General features: G+C 30.8%; 1 protein-coding gene across 5 annotated transcripts in view; it reads right to left on the minus strand.

The window, feature by feature from the left end:
• The window catches only part of CHD1 (chromodomain helicase DNA binding protein 1), a 110,099-nt gene that overhangs the window by 33,213 nt on the left and 60,943 nt on the right, over positions 1-15,943 (minus strand). For all 5 annotated transcript variants that reach the window (XM_031968190.1, XM_031968198.1, XM_031968211.1 and 2 more), the window contains 9 exons: positions 14,393-14,541; positions 14,124-14,220; positions 13,938-14,033; positions 7,637-7,813; positions 7,260-7,420; positions 5,817-5,858; positions 4,690-4,820; positions 898-1,036; positions 542-692 (listed from right to left, as the gene is read on the minus strand). In XM_031968190.1, coding sequence (XP_031824050.1) covers positions 542-692; positions 898-1,036; positions 4,690-4,820; positions 5,817-5,858; positions 7,260-7,420; positions 7,637-7,813; positions 13,938-14,033; positions 14,124-14,220; positions 14,393-14,541 — 1,143 coding nt within the window. The remainder of the gene's footprint in view (positions 1-541; positions 693-897; positions 1,037-4,689; positions 4,821-5,816; positions 5,859-7,259; positions 7,421-7,636; positions 7,814-13,937; positions 14,034-14,123; positions 14,221-14,392; positions 14,542-15,943) is intronic.

A 15,943-nucleotide genomic window follows, 5' to 3' on the forward strand; every position in this document is an offset into this window, starting at 1 on the left:
TTCTTGGGGAATTAAGAATTTTTAAAAATTTGATAACTTCATTTGTTATTATTGGTTTCCTTATTATGCTACGTATTCAATTTTATGCATTAAAATCATTCTGAGAAAGCTATGGGATTTATCAGAGTGCCAAAAGGCTCACTGACTCACAGAAAGATTGAATCTTAGAATTTGCTTTAAAAAAGAATTTTTGAACTGGAGAAAACTTGGTATCAGAATTGTCATAAAAGAGGATACTATAATGGATTCAGAAAGATCTGATTGGGTCTATAGCCTGTGTTAGGCATAAGTGTTCAATTATCCCCATTTTGCAGATGAGGAAACTTGGGCTGAGAAAAGTCAAGGCATTTGCCCACTAATAAAGAAATATTAAGTGTCTCTACTACTATATTTCTACCTACTATAAAAACTAAGTTAACTCATACATAAAAAGCTAGAATATAGATTCCCTCCTAATCCAAAGCTTCAGTTTAAAGAAACAAAATTTACATTAACAAAGAAAAATTCAAGATGCAAATTGAGAATATTTAAACATACATACCTTGTGTGTTAAACTAAGGTCAGGATCCATTTTAATCATTTCCCAGCTGCCATAGCCATATTCATAGATACCTATTAATAGATTGGAATCATCTTCTTTGCCCCAGTCTATATCAAAGTGAGCTGCCTTTGTATGACACGGGATGGTATACCTAGCAAGAAAATTAATTACTCTTATTAAGTCACTTCATTTTATTTTTATATAAAAAATAAATAAAAAAACATATAAACATTAAAAAATTTATTTTTATATAAAAAAAAAATTCAAGATTATGGGACCTAAGATCATGAAAGACAGATTATAACAAATAATACAAATCATTATCAAAAAATAATTTTAAACAGGAAAATACTTACTGTTTCCTTTCTTCTGGATCTGAAGGAATTGATTTGTGCAATGGTACTAATTCTTCTTCATGAGAGATAACTAGTTTGGCATTCACTTGCACTCCTGATATTCGGAATGTTGGACCCTTCACTTTTCCAAGTCTACCACCTTAAAAAGAAAATTAAATTTTGACATAATTATATATAATATGATGACATATAATAATTTTATAAGATACAAATTATAGCAATACAAAGATAAGACAAAGATAAAGAGAACAAGTTACAGTGAATTAATATATAATGGGGGTACTATTAAACCATTAGAAATCACAAAAGAATGATTTCAGAGAAACCAGGAAAATATGTATGAATTGATGCAAAATTAAATGAAAAGAACCAGGAAAACAACTTTACAAAAAACAATACTCTAATGATAATTTGAAATACTTAAAAATTCTGTTCAATTTTATGACCGATTATAGTTAAAGAGTATTACTGATAAAAACTACTATACACAGAAAAAATGATTTAGAATGGGAGAATCACTATCCTTTCAGTCCTCAGGCTTGTCATCTTCATACCATCTACAACCTTTCACTATCTCTTCCCTCAAAATCCAGTATGATGCTAAAGCCTATTTATTTCACCTTTGGAACATCTCTCCATTAATCTTTTTTAACCTCTCCTACTACCATGATAAAAGACTACAACAACAGCTTGCTGGCGAGTCTGATGCCGTATCTCTCCCCACTCTAGTCTGTCCTCTATTCAGCTACCAAATTTTTCTGAAACTCAGATCTGATCACATCACCTTCACACTCAAAGTTCAGAGGCCACTTATCACCTTCAGGTTCAAATATAAAAATCCTCTGTTTAGCATTCAAAGCCCTTTATGATTTAACGCTCTCATTTTCTTTTATTATATTTTACACCTTCCATGTACTCTTTGATCCAGTGACACAAGCTTCCTTCATATTCCATGAACAAGATGTTCTATCTAACATATTCTCTGGCTGCTTCCCATGATTTTTCTCTTAAATCCCACCTCTTGATTTCTTTCCTTCAAATCTCAACTAAAATACCATTTTCTATCTTCTCCCAAATCTCTCTTAATTCTAGTATTCTGTTCATTATTCTTTATCTTGTACATAGTGTCTTTGCACATATGTTTCTTGTCTGTCCCATTTGATTACATGCTTCTTGAGGGTAGACTATTTTTTTCCCTTCTTTGTATGCCTAGTGCTTGGAATAGTGCCTGGAATATAGTAGGCTTTTAAGAAATACTGATAGAAAATGATATATACATTTTAAAGAATTGGCCAAAGTGATAATCTGTTTTCTTTCCTTTTTTTCCCAAAAGGAGAGAAGGAAATTAAATTCCCATTAATGGAATAAAATAGTTACAAGAAAAAAAAAAAAAAACCACCAGTAGGTGTTTTCTTAGAACAATCTGTCATAAAAGCTTTGTGTTCAACTATCAAGAGTCCAATAATACAGTGGAAAAAAATTTCTTAAAACCTCATTTAATTAGTTTCACATACAAGTCATTTTCCACTTAAATAATATTACAAGTAAAGAAACAAACTGGACTGCTGTGATATTTTAGAATATTCTTATATGTCTTATTTTTAATCCACAGATAGTTCATTTCATTTAAATTAATCATCTACTTATTTGTTATTTTGTTCAAATTGCCTCACACAGATAGAAAATATACACGTCATTCAAAAATTTGGTTAAATTATTTTATGCATCAAAAAAGACAAGCTAATAATCAAATAGCTTCTTTTTATTCTGTCATTATTAAATTCTCAAAAAAAAACCTGATTTATATTAAAATCATTCAGTATTTACATCCTTTAAATGTAATGACAAATAACTAATCAAAACTCACTCCAGAAATCTCTCAATATATTTAAGTAAATTATGACCAACTTCATCAATGCTAAAGATGATATAAGAGACTTGTATAATTTTAAATTTTCTGGATGTCTTTTATTTTTTTTTTAAACCCACAGTCCTAACTATATATTATCTCTAATACTACCCAAAGAAGTTTCTCTTATAACCTCCCTGACCCTCCAAAAATAATTAATCAAAACTGCCACATAATGAAACTTTTCTGTTAGCACACGCCAAAATCTCAGAACATACAACAGTTAACGTGTCTTGACATCAATTTTATCAACCACTCTCTCAATACCATGCAGCCTACTTCATGCTTTGTATCTGTCTTTCCTGCCACCCAAGAATAGCTCTGCTTTCTTTTGCTAAGACCAACAGAAAAAAATCCAGGAAATATGTTGGGGATGATTTTAAACCATGGAGAGCCCAATAATATAACCTTATTATTAATTCATTAAATTTGTAAAGTACAAGAAAACTTATAAATTCAAAATTGGTTATTTTAAGTCTATATAAGTTCCCTACTGGCCTTCCATTGACTCCTAGTTGGAGATTACTTTTTTTCTGGTTGCATCATCGTAAGATCTTCTTGATAAGTTCTGAAACTACTAAATAGGAAAAATCAAATAGATCAAGAATACATATTGTCCAGGCTATGACATGCAGTTAAATGAACAATCTGTATAGCTGGTATTCATCAGTATATGTTTTGGACAGACAGTGTAAATAGATGAAATGGGCCCAATATTGAAAAAATCACTTTTATTGGCTCCAAAATTCTTTCTGATATTAAAGCCTATTTTTTTTTTTTATTTAATAGCCTTTTATTTACAGGATATATATATATATGGGTAACTTTACAGCATTAACAATTGCCAAACCTCTTGTTCCAATTTTTCACCTCTTACCCCCCCCACCCCCTCCCCTAAATGGCAGGATGACCAGTAGATGTTAAATATATTAAAATATAACTTGGATACACAATAAGTATACATGACCAAAACATTATTTTGTAAAGCCTAATTTTTAATATAAATATTTGACAATTATTATTGTAAGGCTGTGGGTTATAGAACAGTATTCTCCAAAGAATTAAATGTGTTACCACCCAGGGCAAAGGAAAGATACATGGTAGATATAATCAGGATGCAACAAGTAGTAAATAAATAACGGTAATGGAATGGATATCATCAAAAAACTATGAAAAAAAAAGAAGGTAGGGTGGTCATGTGATACGAATTAAAGATAATCAACTTATGATCTGTACATTCTGTTAAGATACTTGTAATATTACATGATAGGAAAAAAAGAACCAGCATGTTGAATGGACTCTTAGGTTAAGGACTGACATAGACAAAGTACTGCACAAGAATATGCAGGCTTGAACCAGATTGCTACCTATACTGTCAAAGGGAATATTTCATCAATGAGATCATAATTAATTTGGTTCTCTCAATGAAATTAATTTAAATAAAAGCAAAAGTTAGCCGCTAAAAAAGCATGTTGGGCAACCTGAAGCACCTATAACAAGAGTTAGTATCTGGTATGAATGATGCCAATGAATGACATCATTCCTCATTCTCCCCATTTTACTGGATCCCAAGTACTTATTTCATAAGAATACCATTCAAAAAGGACTAGGCAAAACAGTATGCATGGATTAGTGAAAACTCAATGAAATAGATATCTCATTTAATCAATTTTTTAAAATCTGTGATTCTCTTCTGAAGGCAGACAGCTTTTAATGAACAATGAGATTTTTAAATTTTTCCAAAGAAAACATGTTAAATATTTAGTATTACTTCAATTAAAGTTTAATAAGAATTGTGATCAAATATGGACTTTTTTTTTTTTGGGGGGGGGGGGGGAGAAGGACATTTTAAAGAAACTTTCAATAGTACTTTGACATTATACCTGTTCGGTCCTGTCCAGAGGAACTATCCTTTAAAGCTTTGACACACCCATTATGCACCAGCTCCCCTAGTCGTCTCAGGTCTGTCTCTGACTTATCAACTAATTCAGCATCTCGAGCAATTGCATCTAATCTGTAATAAAATATCAGCAAAAGATTTATCAGGTGTAATAGGTTGCAGGCTATGCCAATAGTTGACATTTATACAGAACCTTTATATTTACATAAATGATCTCAAGGAAAGAGCAGAGAAGTGTAGAGGCTATTCTAGCTCTAGTTAAGATCCTATAAATTCTGGTTTACACAACCTGAACAAAATAATAAAAAGTCACAGGAATATTTAATGGGAAATATAGTTTTTCCACAAGTATAAATCTCTTCTCTTTTTTTTTTTTTTTTTGGTCATTTGCTAAAATGTCATTTTTCTAATCTGGAAATCATGAATCACCTGACAATTTTAAATGAATCAATAAGAACATTAACATTTCTGATAAATATTAAAAAGTTTAAAAATTAATAATTCAAATAAATAAGATAGTGTATATCATTTCTGGTTTCCAAGAATAAATAAGATACTAATACAAATACTATTGCAAACAGTTTGTTTAAATGAATAATACTCAAGTAGGTTTTCTGGAACCAAATGAAAATTAACTATTAAAATGCAATGTTTTACCTGAACAAAGAAATGTCATCAGAATACAATACGTAATTTCCTGCATTTAGTGGACAGTTTGACCAAAATTAAATTTTTAGCAGTAGTTTGGCTAAAAAAAGGGAAAAGAATATTCAAATCACTGACTATTACAGGAGTTAACAGGCCAGCTCAGAAAAACCAAAGGTTTTTCAGTTTGAATGTTGGTTAGATTTGCATAGCAAACTTATGCAAATCAGAATAGTGTTAAATTATTTAAAGAATCACAGAATTTTGAGCTGGGATTTTAGAAACTAAAATACATCATTTAGTCTTCCCATTAGTAGAAAAAATGTTCTTAAAAGCTTTTTTCCCCAAATAAGTGAAAATGAGGCACCTAAATTTAAAATATAAGCACAAATTTTCTGAACAAAAAAAAATACAACCATCTATTTGGAAATAACAACATTTTACTTCAAGGATAATTGCATTTACCTTTCCAGAGGACCACCAAATTTCTTGTAACTCTTGATAAACCTAACAGAAAATAATTGTTGTTTAAATGTATGGTCAACTAAACTTCATTATTAAAAAATATATATTTATATAAATAGTGGGCATAAATGCTTATTAATGAAAAAAAAAAGTATTGCTATCATGAACAAACTAAATGGACAATGCAAAAAAAAAAAAAAAAAAAAAATAAGAATGACCCCCCAATCCAAAGGATATATATATATATATATACATATATATACACACATATTTAAAAACCCAGTCTTATACTAATTTTAGAAACCAGTACAAATAAAACAATAGAAGCTAAAATTTATTTCAGAAATTATTTTATTATTTTCACAAGACAAAAATTTTTTTCAGAGCTAGACATTAAGTCATAGGAAATGGAGGCTTCAATGAACTCAGGGTGGGTGACAACCATATTAACACTCCCTTGATACAGTCAAGTTGAAAGTAAAGAATTCTGATAATTAGTCAAGGATTTGAATTCCAAGTTATGAGGTGACACCAATACTGAAAAATGGAAATCTTATTTAAAAAAACAAAAACATATATGAGTGGTTATGGAAGGAAAGAAGGGTCAAATGCCTCTTCTAAAGAAAGAATCCAACCACTCAAATAAGCATGAAAGTATCTTTAATAAAAGCTGCAGCACTTTAGCTTTCTGATGGAGAAGAACTTTATGTCATGTCTATAATTTAAAAGAAAAAGGTTACAATGGTTTTAATAGAAATAATAAATAGAAACTCTGAAAATACAGAAGCGAATAACATTTTTTACAAACTTCAAATCCAAAGATTACATAAACAAAAATGACAGTTATTTTTCCACTACCATTAAAGAAATGCATTTGCACATACATGAACATATTTGAAGGGATATTCCACTGTATACTGCATAACTATCTGACCTTACTTCCCAATTGCCACTCTTAACTCAAATATCGTAATTAACATGGTTCTTTAAAAAAAAAATCATTGCAGTGTTTATAGAAAAAAATGCAAATAACTTATCCCTTCATAAAAATAAAGATGAGTGGATTCTTTAATGTATCAAGAATGGTTTGGATTAGCAAAAAAAAAGCAATAGAGGATAAAGAAAACTCTTGTGTCAACGTATACTTTTATTACTCAAAATGGCAACAATTTTTAAGCTAGCTACATTATGGGACCAAAAACATTAAGTTAGGTATTCAGTATTTTAAATAACCTAATAGTACATAAATAGGATGAAATGCAAGGCCAATACCACACAGAAGCAGAACCACAAAACTGCTTGTGAAACAAATCTTAGTTAACAAATTCAGTTCCTGCATAAGTTGAACTTGACCTTTGGAAAAGATGGGAGAGGTTTGATGTTATTTTAGCTGTACCCTGTATTAACATCAAGTTGAAGCAAAATGGTTTTATTTAATCTTACCGCCTAATTTCTGCATCACTAAATCCTTTAATATTCTCTCGTGGGATAGTCCTTGGTCTTCCACGTTTCTTTGGCCTTTTTCTTTCAGATATTGAATCACTATCAGACCCAGAGTATCTTCTACTTCTGCTGCGCCGGCCTTCACTTCCATTGAAGCTAATCTGAAATTTTAAGGTGTCAAATTTTTCTAAGTAACCAAAATAATAATATTCTTAGAAATAACTCCACATTCATACATGTACATGTTTCATTCAGTGTCCAGTTATAAGAAAATTCATGTTTAATTTCAAGTCACAAGCTATTCCAAGTATGATTTATCATTATATCATATATATATATATATAAATTGTTTTGTTTTGTTTTTAATTAAAAGCTACCTGTTTTGCACAGTTTCTCATCCTTGGCAGCATATATATTTCTTCAAGTTCCTTTTGTCTTTCTTCTTCTTCTAGCCTTCTTCTTTGATCTTCGGGAATGATTTCCTCCCAATTTCTTGAATTTCTTTCAGGTTCTAATTCAATATCATCTTCATCCATATTTGAAAAGTTAGCCACCTAATAAAAATGAGAATTTTTAAAAGATCATTGGAGGAATTCACATAATAATTAGTTAGTTAATATTATAGAAGCATTGTTTGTTTTTCCTGTGAGTATAATCATAAATTGTGTCTTCCCTGTGCTTTTCCTGGCTAATTTATCAGAAAAGGGGGCTTTACTGGGCAATCTCCAAAGTTCCTTCAAAGTCCAAGATTTCATTTTTCTTTAATTTCCTTAACAAAAATCTTTGTTATTACATAACATGTTACATCAAAGTAAAAATTCTACATATAAAACAAGTCTCAAGAAAAACTGCTGATTAAATTACATTCAATAATCATTTATTTATAACAAGCTTATTTTAGATAGGGATAATTCTGAAACTTACATTTTCTAAAACAAAAAAATAACCTGGTTTTAGAGCATCTAAGCACCACCTAAAACTTTTACAAGGGACGTAAAATCAATGTTTCTTTATTAGTCCTGTAATATTTGTATTCTGAGAGGCTACACACCACTGATCACTTCTAATTCTCTGGTGGTCAAATAAGAAAGCATATATGATTGAAACTGTTTTTGTTACTGGTTTTCAAATTATTTTAGTCCAGCTGTTGGAAAATATTGCAAGGAAAACAATATCACAATTAAAGCATTACTGACTCATTTAGATAATGATTCAAGTCTTCCAATTATAATGGTTGACTATATGAGAATGTTAGTATGCATATTTGTGAAGACATACACTTTCTGTGTCTAGCCGTGTAAATTTTTAAAGAAAGAATTCCATACTGATAAAGAATTCATATAATCATAATGATCTTTTTTATCATGTCAGCAATGGGTTATCCTTTTAGGTATAGTATTCAGTGTTTTAATTTTACAAAATTTTGCTTTCTGTACTATATTGCTTTATAATACGTTTTAATTACATTTTATCTCTTGCTACTATATTATATCAATAAACAGACCTAAAATGTTATTTTAAAATTTTTTCATCGACTATTTCACCACTTTGAATCATGCCACCACATTTTTATTTTTTTTTTATTTTTTATTTTTATATACATATATATAAAAACTGGTGATGGTGTCTAAGCTATCAATTTTTGCTAGTACCACTAATGTCTACTGACTTACATCAGGAAGGCCATCAAGATCAACAGAAGTGTGATATCTGGTTATTAAATTCAAGAACTCCATTCTTCCAAAAAGGAAAGGTGAAATATAAGATTCCTGGGTTTTGTCCTCTTCTACATTTGTAGTCATTCCTTCAGGATGTTGCAGCATGGCAAAAGTCTTTCTTTTTTTTTTTTTTGAGATGTTTTTTAGTTTAGTTTCTCTCCCCTCTATCTGGTAGAGACTTTTATCAGGCCCTTATTTTGCAAGATTAGTAAAGTTCAGTAAAATTCCTAAAGTCCCTTATAAGACAGAAGGTCCTCTAAAAGGTTTTTTGAAACTTACTACAGGAGTACAATGTTTTTTTCCCCCACTAAATGTTAAAGAAGCTGCTCCCAAGAATTGATTAGCTCAGACCAAAAGCATCATTTTTGTTCCTGCAGTTTCCTGGTGGTCTTAAGACTATACATACTACTTATTGTGTATCTAATTTATATTTTAATGTACTTAACATCTACTGGTCATCCTGCCATCTGGGAGAGGGAGTGGGGGGTAAGAGGTGAAAAATTGGAACAAGAGGTTTGGCAATTGTTAATGCTGCAAAGTTACCCATGCATAATATCCTGTAAATAAAAGGCTATTAAAAAAAAAAAAAAAAGACTATACATACTAATGTGGTTTTACAATCACTTCACTATGCTCTATCCTATTAATTTTATGTACCTCTGCAAGGCGAAAAATGATGCAAGAAAAGTGCAGAAGCCTTCCTGTAGAATAATAGAGCTTCTATGTTTTGGCTTTGTAAACTTTCTTTTATTAAATGTTAAGTGATGTAATGTTAAGTGAAAATGTTTCATTTCAATATTAAAACTAAACTATCAAGGAACTGGCCCGATTTAGATATACTTACTAAACAGACCCTTAATACTAACAGCAACACCATTTGACATTTTTAAGATAACTTTAACAAAAATCCTACTAACAATAATTTTTTTTCTATGTTTAACAATTAAAATCTAAGAGACAACCAGGTAGCACAGTTGATAGAACACCAGCCTTGAAATCAGAAAGACCTGAGTTCAAATCTAGTTTCAGACATTACTAACTGTGTGATCCCATACAAGTCATTTAACCTCATTTGCCTCACCACACAAATCAAATCTATATTTGTGCTAATATTTAACCTCAATTGCCTCACCAAAATAAAAGCTATATTTATTCTCTTATGCATATATGTATATATACGTGTGTGTGTATAGATTTAAATTTACCTCCACTACATTCCCTCCCCATTAGAGTGCTCAAAACACAATTTTCTAAAATTCAAAAAGCACTTTATATTATCTCATTTCATCTTTACTATAATTCTGTGAAACTAAGTGCTACAGAAATTAATTTTTATTTTACAAATGATGAAACTTAAGATTAACAAGTTAAAACAAAGAATCATAAATAGTGTATGAGGTCCTTCCTATCTCAACAGGAGCTGTTCTGCCTCTCTAATATATCATCGAGATATCAGGGTCAATAATTATGTCAATCAACAAATATTTATGTGTGTATTTATTATTTATATCAATTATGTGCAAGGCACTATCACTTGAAAGAATATTTTTAAAAATCTACTCTTTTAAGCAGTTTATATCTTAAAAAGAAGGAAATATTGCAAGGAGCCTCCCGACTTTTAATTTTACAGATAGAGAAAAGAAGAAGATAGTGCTTAAATACTTTTTGGGGAATACAGCTTTTAGTAGAAATAGAGTAAGTTCATTAATTGTTTGAAAATTTCTGATATATATAGTAAGACAATGCTTCCAGAGAAGTTGGAAAACAGAGAAAAATAAAGGAGATTAGCAGAAACTAACATACTGAACTCCCTTCAAAAATCCTCCAAAGAAATCTAGTAAATGAACCAGATCAAATCTTAATGGGAAGAGGAAGGGAGGGAGGAAGGAAAAGAAAAAAAATTCAGTCATTTTGCCAATCCAAATAAACATGGAGAGAAAGTAAACATGGAGACTACAGAGAGAGTGTGGCCAAGAACAATGCAGGAGAAGTCCATTCCAGGAGAGACTGTGCCACGGGGTAAGAGGAGCTCCTAGAATCAACCACAGACCAATGACAGAAACTGAAATGGGAACAGGTGCCTTGTGGAATCTTTATTGCTCACTGATTAGTTCCTGTTTGGGAGATGCGAGACAGAAGAATCAAGTTTAGAAGCCAAAAGCAGTAGTATACCTCTGATCTTATGATCAGAGTGAGGTTTCTGTTTTAGTTTCAGCTTCTATCCCCATCTGAGTCTGCCAGAGAAAAACCAAGGCAGGATTCCCAGACCAAGAAGAAACTTATAATTCTGTCAATCTGAACCTTCATAGTTTCTCAGGTAGTTGAATTGTTTGTGAATTCAGTAGCAGTCCACTGTGGTTCAAATCTAAATTGCAAAACTCAAGACTAAGGAGGCAGCGATCAGACCTTGCCCTGGGAGCACTGAAAGCTTCCAAGTCTCCAGTCTGACTTTCCATGCATTCTTGAAACAACTCAACATTCAATGCATCAAGAAACCACTTAGAAGGAAAGTCTTAAAGAACACAGATTACACACAAAGTCAACTAAAATTTCTGGATTTATAAGAGTTAAAAAGGGAATTTAAAATATTTTACATGGAAAAGAATATGATAAATTTTAATAAAAAGATAAACTTGAACAATCAGGGACTTAAAACAAGATAATTTACTTCCATTCAAATGTGGGGAGATGATATATGTTCTATTCCCCCTGAATCTAATTATTATTATTATCAGGGTAAGAGAAGGGATTTAAATAGAAGGAAGGCCTGGAAATTGTTTTCTATCTTGATTTTAGCAAAGCAAAGGGCAAGAGGGAGGGAAAATAAGTTTAGGAAAAATTATCTCACACAATCAGGAGTATACAAATAGACATCTATACAAACAGCAGGATAGAATGAGAGGAGTGGATTTTACCTGAACCTCAGTGCAATCCGAAGTGGTCAAAAAGGGGAAGGACACAAGCAGATAAGAGTTGGATATAGAAAACATTTCACTCAAGGAATAATAGAAAGGAAAGAAAAAAGGGGAATTATAGGGGGGTAAATTAAAGAAAGAACTGATTCTAAGTAAAGCAAGCTCTAAAGATGTACAAACACTTTTATAGTTCTTTTAAATGTGACAAAGAACAGGACTCAGCAAATTACTGCAAACTGGGAAATGGCTAAACAAATTATAGTATATAAATGTGGTAGAATACTATTGTGGGTTCTTTTTTTCAATGATGAAAAGAATGCTTTTAGAGAAACCTGGGAAGATTTCTATAAACTGGAGTGAAATGATCAGAACTAGGAGAACAAGTTATACCATGATAAACAATATGGTAAAGACAAACAACTCTGAAAGTATTACATCTGAACAATGTAAATGATTAACTATGAATCCAGAGGACCAAACGAAATATGTCAATTATTTCCTTATGAAAAGGAATAGTTAAATTAACATAATTTCTATCTTTTTCTTATACACATTCTTATTTGGACATGACCTATACAGAAATTTGTTTTGTTTAAATATACATGTTAGTTTTCCTTTTGTTTTTCCTTTGTTTCAACTGAGGTGGGTGAGAAGATGAATTATTGCTGAGTGAAAAAAATAAAACAATTTAAAGATAGATGGATAAAGAATTACATTTAATGTTCTTTTAAGGTTAAGTGCTAAAAACCTATATAAAACCTCCAGCAAAATCTTAGATATTGACATTTAGAAGCTTTGTGCCTACAATTACTGCTATTTGCTATTTTATATGATTACTTAAGATTTCTGAGAAAAAAGTGACATCTCTGAATATCTTATATGAAAACTTATATTCTGCAACAACTTTATTTCAGTGACTAGCAGACTAGAACTAACCTGGTTGAATCAAGTCTGCTAAAAGATTCTCAGCAATGAAAATTATATAATAAGAAAAGCCTGACCCTCAAGTTAATTAGTTTATTAATAATTTCTGCTTCCAAATCATATCCTTACTTATATCCTTAAATTTTGACTAAGAAAATAACAAGAGTTAATATTATGAAAATTTATATAACCTAATTCCATTAGCTGTTAAATAGGCTACCCTAATAAGACAAATATTTTCTTTAAAAGGCTATCTACATTGTGGAAATAAGTAAAGAAAATTTGCACGTTTAACATATATTGGATTACTTGCTCTCTTAGGGAGGGAATAGGGGAAAGGAAAGAGAAAAAAATTTGGAACACAAAGTTTTGCAAGAGTGAATGTTGAAAACTATGTATGCATTTTCAAAATAAAAAGCTAAAAAAAAATTTAAAGACTATCTCCTTTTATTTTCTAGCAAATTATGAAGAAAATACTTAAGTGTGACAAAGGAAAAACTATGCTCCTAAATCAAAAAATGACAGTTAAGAGAGAAATTAAAGTCAGTTAATAGATAAGGAAAATGAGGCCCATTAATATTATATAATTTACCCAAGATCATGCAATCTCAGGTCTCTCAAGATTCTTTAATTTAAACTTACACCTAAAAAGACATCCCCATCCAAAATCTCAATCATGTATCTCGCTGCCTTTTAAAGCAACACAATTCATTCTAACAATCTAATAATTAGGAACTTGTTTTTTAAAAATTAAACACCAAGGCAAAATCTCTATCTCAAAATTGATCACTATTAATTTTGCCCTCCACTTCAAAGCAGAATAAGTATTTTTCCATCTACAAAGTGGCTTCAAATACTAAGATGGATGTCACATTTTATGTGCCTAACCGCAACCAAGTCTTCTCTTTCCCCAGCAAACAAATGATCAGTGTATGGCATATTATCTCTTCTCAACATGATAGCTATCCTTATTAGAACTTCCACTTAATACAGAAACAAGAACTTAAACCCAGGGTTCCTGAATTCTGATAAAAGTGTATTTATCATGATTTGAAATGATATTGACTCATTTTTCATGTAAATTACTTCTTTAAAAAATATTTCAAAAATGAAAAATATACCTTAAACTGGGAAAGCAATTCATCTCCTACAGTTAATGGACCTGGTTCATTTTCATGAGTTTCAGCCCTCTTCAGGATTTCATCAATATCCATTTCCTGTAATTGGAAAGAATGTTTTAATCTTGGGAACTTAAAGTGTGGCCTTATCTTTCCCCACATAAATTCTATATGTCAAGTTCTTTTTACCTGAGGCTCTTGTTCTTCTCCTTCAGGTTCTTTAAAAAGTTCTTCAGCACCAAATTTTAAAATTGCTGATAGTTCTTCCTTATTAAAAGGTGTAGAACTAAAGCAGGGAAAAAATGAACCATGAAACATATATACACAAGATAAGTCAACATGTAAAAATACCTATTTAAGTGTTTAGCTATATACATCTTCAAAAATTTAGATAAAAATCAAAACCTAAATCAATTATTTGATGTTATCAAGTCATTTTCTGCTTATAAAACATTTACCTTGAAGGAGCAGAACCTGTATGTAGTACAGTCTTCCCAGTTGTGTCCATTCTCTGAATTACTAGGTGATCAAGCACCATCTTTTTTTTGGCTCTTTCAAGAATATCTTCTTCAACTGATCCCTTTGTAACTAGACGATAAATATTAACCTATATAAAAAAGTACACTTTAATTTATATAAACGACAAAATAAAGTTATTATTGTCACAAAGAAAAATGCCTTACTAGGGAATACAACTATCAACATAGTTCAGTGATACAGGAAAAGCACTACTGTTTGCAACATGAAGATAACAAAGATGAAAAGCTTCTTTTCTTGAAGGAGACTTTAATTTAGTTGCAAAAAACAGGACAAACAAAACAACCACAATATCATATTAAAATAGTTAAACATCAAAGCACTCTAGAAATATAGAGAAAAATCACTTGAGATAGAATTGGGATGGCCATGAAAGAGGAATAGGATTTTCATAAAGGTAAGAGTGAATGAGAGCATCATGTGTGTGAGAACACTAAAGAAAGAAAAGCAAAAAGCATGGTTCAAAACAGCTTAGCTATACAAAAGAATAGGCCATGTGAAAGATAGTAATGGCATACAGTGCTAGAAAGTAGATTAAACTTAAAGATTAGTAGATTAAAAAAGAGATTTTTATGTAGACTTCACTGCACAGAAATAAGAGACCATTAAAAGTCCTGGAGCAAAGGGTTGTCATGATTTAAACTAAACTTATTTGGCAACAATGAGTAAAATGTATGAGAAGGAAAGTGCTTAGAAGATTGGAAATCAGTTAACAAGCTATTCCAATAGTCCAAAAAAGTAAAAGGCCTAAGTTAGGTGATCGTTGTGGAATTGGAATGAAGGGGATGGAGAGGTTGGGCACAACATTAAAATTCACTTATTCATTTAATTGAAGTGCAGTAGAAGAGACACAATGTTTTGCACATGGTAGGGATAGTTAATGTTAAATAAAGCATTAGTTCAAGGTTTCAAATCTGTGGATAGAAAATAGGTAATCAATTTTACAGAAATAGGAATGTCAGAGAAAATAAGTTATTTTCTATTGTTAATAGAGAACAAGGGAATAAATTCATAGTTGGACATGTTAATTAAGGTAAAAAGAAGACGTATGGCAGATAGTTGGAAATGTGAACCCGGACCTTTGAAGAGAAGGGACAAGAAATAAAAATTTTGAAATCATCCCCAAAAGAAAAAAAAATTCTTTAGAGATGGGAACATCCATAGAAATCATTTAAACTCTGGGCAAGTCGCTTAACCCTTTTTTTCTCAGGTTCTCAGCTGCGAAATGAACTGGAGAAGAAAATGGCAAGCCATTACAATTTTTCTTCCAAGAAAACCCCAAATAAGGTAAAAAACAAAAAATGACTAAAAAATTTCTGAATAACAAACACACAAAACAAATTCCTCACAAATCACATCTGAAGTTTTAAAAATATTATGAGAAGGAAGAAGAGTTTAACCTGGAAGGCGAATATGAAGTAGTGAAGAGATCAAAAAACTTAAATTATAAGAGCTCTAGGGAAATTCCACGT

This window comes from Sarcophilus harrisii, chromosome 1 (genome assembly GCF_902635505.1).
Source record: "Sarcophilus harrisii chromosome 1, mSarHar1.11, whole genome shotgun sequence".
Classification (NCBI taxonomy): domain Eukaryota; kingdom Metazoa; phylum Chordata; class Mammalia; order Dasyuromorphia; family Dasyuridae; genus Sarcophilus; species Sarcophilus harrisii.